At 50.5% G+C, this 2533-nt stretch overlaps 1 protein-coding gene across 1 annotated transcript; it reads right to left on the reverse strand.

Annotated features, from left to right (window-relative positions):
• Positions 1–319: 319 nt before the first annotated feature.
• Positions 320–2286, reverse strand: LOC144094146 (uncharacterized). Its single transcript, XM_077628068.1, has 4 exons — positions 1617–2286; positions 1375–1545; positions 1101–1291; positions 320–478 (listed from the first exon to the last, which is right to left on the reverse strand). The coding sequence occupies exons 1-3, from the start codon at positions 1668–1670 to the stop codon at positions 1121–1123; spliced, it is 396 nt and encodes a 131-aa protein (XP_077484194.1). The 5' UTR covers positions 1671–2286; the 3' UTR covers positions 320–478; positions 1101–1120.
• Between the last annotated feature and the right edge of the window lie 247 nt (positions 2287–2533).

Consider the following 2533-nt stretch of genomic DNA (forward strand, 5'->3'; position numbering starts at 1 on the left):
ATTTCAGCCTATCTGGGTACCTCCAACCTTTTTTATTTGCGTGTAACTCCAGCCCCTCTTCATCTTTGTTATCGTAGCCGCTACTGTTTCTCAAGTACCATCTTGATATTAGCAGTTCCTAATTCAAGCCTTCTGCAGGGTTTGAAGGACCTATTTAATTGGAAATGAGAACACGTGCACAGGGTGGAAAGCGTGTGATCTGCCAGGAAACACTGAGGCGGCCCCGAGAAGGGCCTTTATTAAGGTTGACAGCCGTTTTGTGCCTCTTCACTTGGCAGCGACGACAGCGTGTGCGGTCCCCATGGTTTTGCCCCAGCTGTCGAAGCAATCCTCGGGCACGACCTTCGACATCTGATGGTTTTATTTAAAAAACACATGGACCAAAGTCGTGCTGTATGCAGTGCGATCGCCATGTGGTTCCAGTGACGGCGAACAATCATCCACCTACCCCGGCTCTTTGGACAGATTCAGGAAACGACTGAAAAGAACAAAAGTAACGAGCAAACAAGTTAGAACGCTAAGAAACGAAGGCGCCCTGCGCTAATGCTGTAGCGAGGTCTAATATGTAAAATTTCACGGCTGGCGTCGATTTCTACAAAGTGCGGGTAGTCGCTACGGAAATAAACAAAGGCGCACTGGAGCTGGGTAAGTCTGCAGCTACAAGCACGAGTTTTTTGTCTCTACCGCCGATTTCCACACCGCGCGATCGTCATAACTTTTCTTGGACTTGCTGTTGAAGCTGACAGCGATCATAAAAATTAAGGCCGCCGACTGTAGTGACAGAGGCTTGCCATTGAAAGGAACAAAGCCGTGCACTTTGTCAACCAGGCAACGAGGCCTAGCGCGAGTTTTAGAGCCGACTTGGACAAAGCGCGAGACGGCGCGCGCTTCTAACGCTTGCCGACGCATAGAAAGGCGCGCTGCGCTGGGATAATGCTGTAGCGGGGCCTAATATGTAAATTTTCACGGCTGCCGTCGATTTCGACAAAGCGCGAGAAGTCTCTAAGGAATTAAACAAAGCTGCACTGCACTGGGTGAATGCTGGACACTTAGGCCAGGCGCGATTTCCACAATGCGCGAGTCGGAACTTCTGGACTTACCCTTACAGCTGATAGCGATCCTAAAGGGCAGATTGTAGTGGCAGAATTATCGTGGCCACTTTTACCCTGGACTTGCCACTGCAAAGGAACAAATGCGCACTGGGGTCGATGCCCTGGCGTCTCGCCACGTGGTATCGGTCCGCGGCAAATAAGGACAGCATCGGCTCGCCAGAAGCATCCAGGAAACGATGCTGCAAAAAAAGTTACGTTACAAGCGCCGCAATTTGGCGAGTTCTGCACGAGAAAACTTGCGAAAACGTTGTTCAACCCTTACCTCGTGATTGAGAACGTGCACGCCCGACAAGCGCTTCATCGTGGCTGTCAGACGGCGGTTCAGATGGCGACGCCGGCGGTCCTTAAACCGCACCTTATGTGGGTCGTCGTAATGGAGTTGCAAATTTTTGAACACCAGCACGACGTGCTCCTGCAGCAGGAAAACGAGGTCCTGGAATGCGCAAGACATGTAGGTAAGCGGTACAGCACTTCATGAAGCGAAATTTGAGATAAAATGCGTACCTTTATGTCGCTGGCGATTTCTCGCGGGTCAGCGCCTTTTGGGGGTCGTCGCATTGTCGTGGAAGCAAGAACTGTACAGAAATTTCAGCTGGCTGCGCCGACGAGCGCACCACGCAAAAAAAAAAGCCATACCTGGACAGCTTCCGAAACGCGCGCGCCGCCGCCTACGCTCACGAAGAGAATGCCCGCAGACCACGCACGCCCGGCGGCCGGCCAGCCGGCCCTAGCGATTTCCTAGGCACTCTAGGGACAGGCCGAGAGAGGCGCGGCGACCCCACATCCGGTTGAGAACGAGGGCGAAGCGAAAAAACGTCACGCAGACACGCATCCCACCGACCAATCGGCGTTTCCAGCCCACCGACCCGCAAACGCTTCTACTCTAGACGTCTCACGCTGCCTCGCGGCATAATAATGTAACTAAAGCTTATGAACAGTTGTACTACTATTTTTCACAAAGTGAGCAATAACGATAATTAAAAACGTGTTTTCAACAAGTTTACACATTTCTTCTGCAATGACTTTGCGCGTAAACCGGACTGGTGGATGTGCCTATCGGTCAGTCTACTTGTAGCAGACGGGGCCGCTCTCCGAAGACGACGCTAAAGAGATATGCGATTATTCTTTATTATTGATGCTCAACTGTACATGCTCCTCGAACATGCTCGTTCAGACGGTCCTGTAAACATAAGAAAGAATACGAAAGACTGTAATCAATATGCGCGAAATGCGATACGGCTAATATACACTGCAAAAGGAAAACACATACGTGACATTAAACCTGCTGTCTGCCCTACGTGGCACTCGGAGACAGCGAGAGACCTAAATACAGCAGCGATCTTTAATCCTGCAAAGACTAAAATCAATTCGCAACATGCCGGTGTATTTGTTCTGAGAGTGTAGAAATAAAAAAGAATGCA

This window comes from Amblyomma americanum, chromosome 1 (assembly GCF_052857255.1).
Source record: "Amblyomma americanum isolate KBUSLIRL-KWMA chromosome 1, ASM5285725v1, whole genome shotgun sequence".
Classification (NCBI taxonomy): domain Eukaryota; kingdom Metazoa; phylum Arthropoda; class Arachnida; order Ixodida; family Ixodidae; genus Amblyomma; species Amblyomma americanum.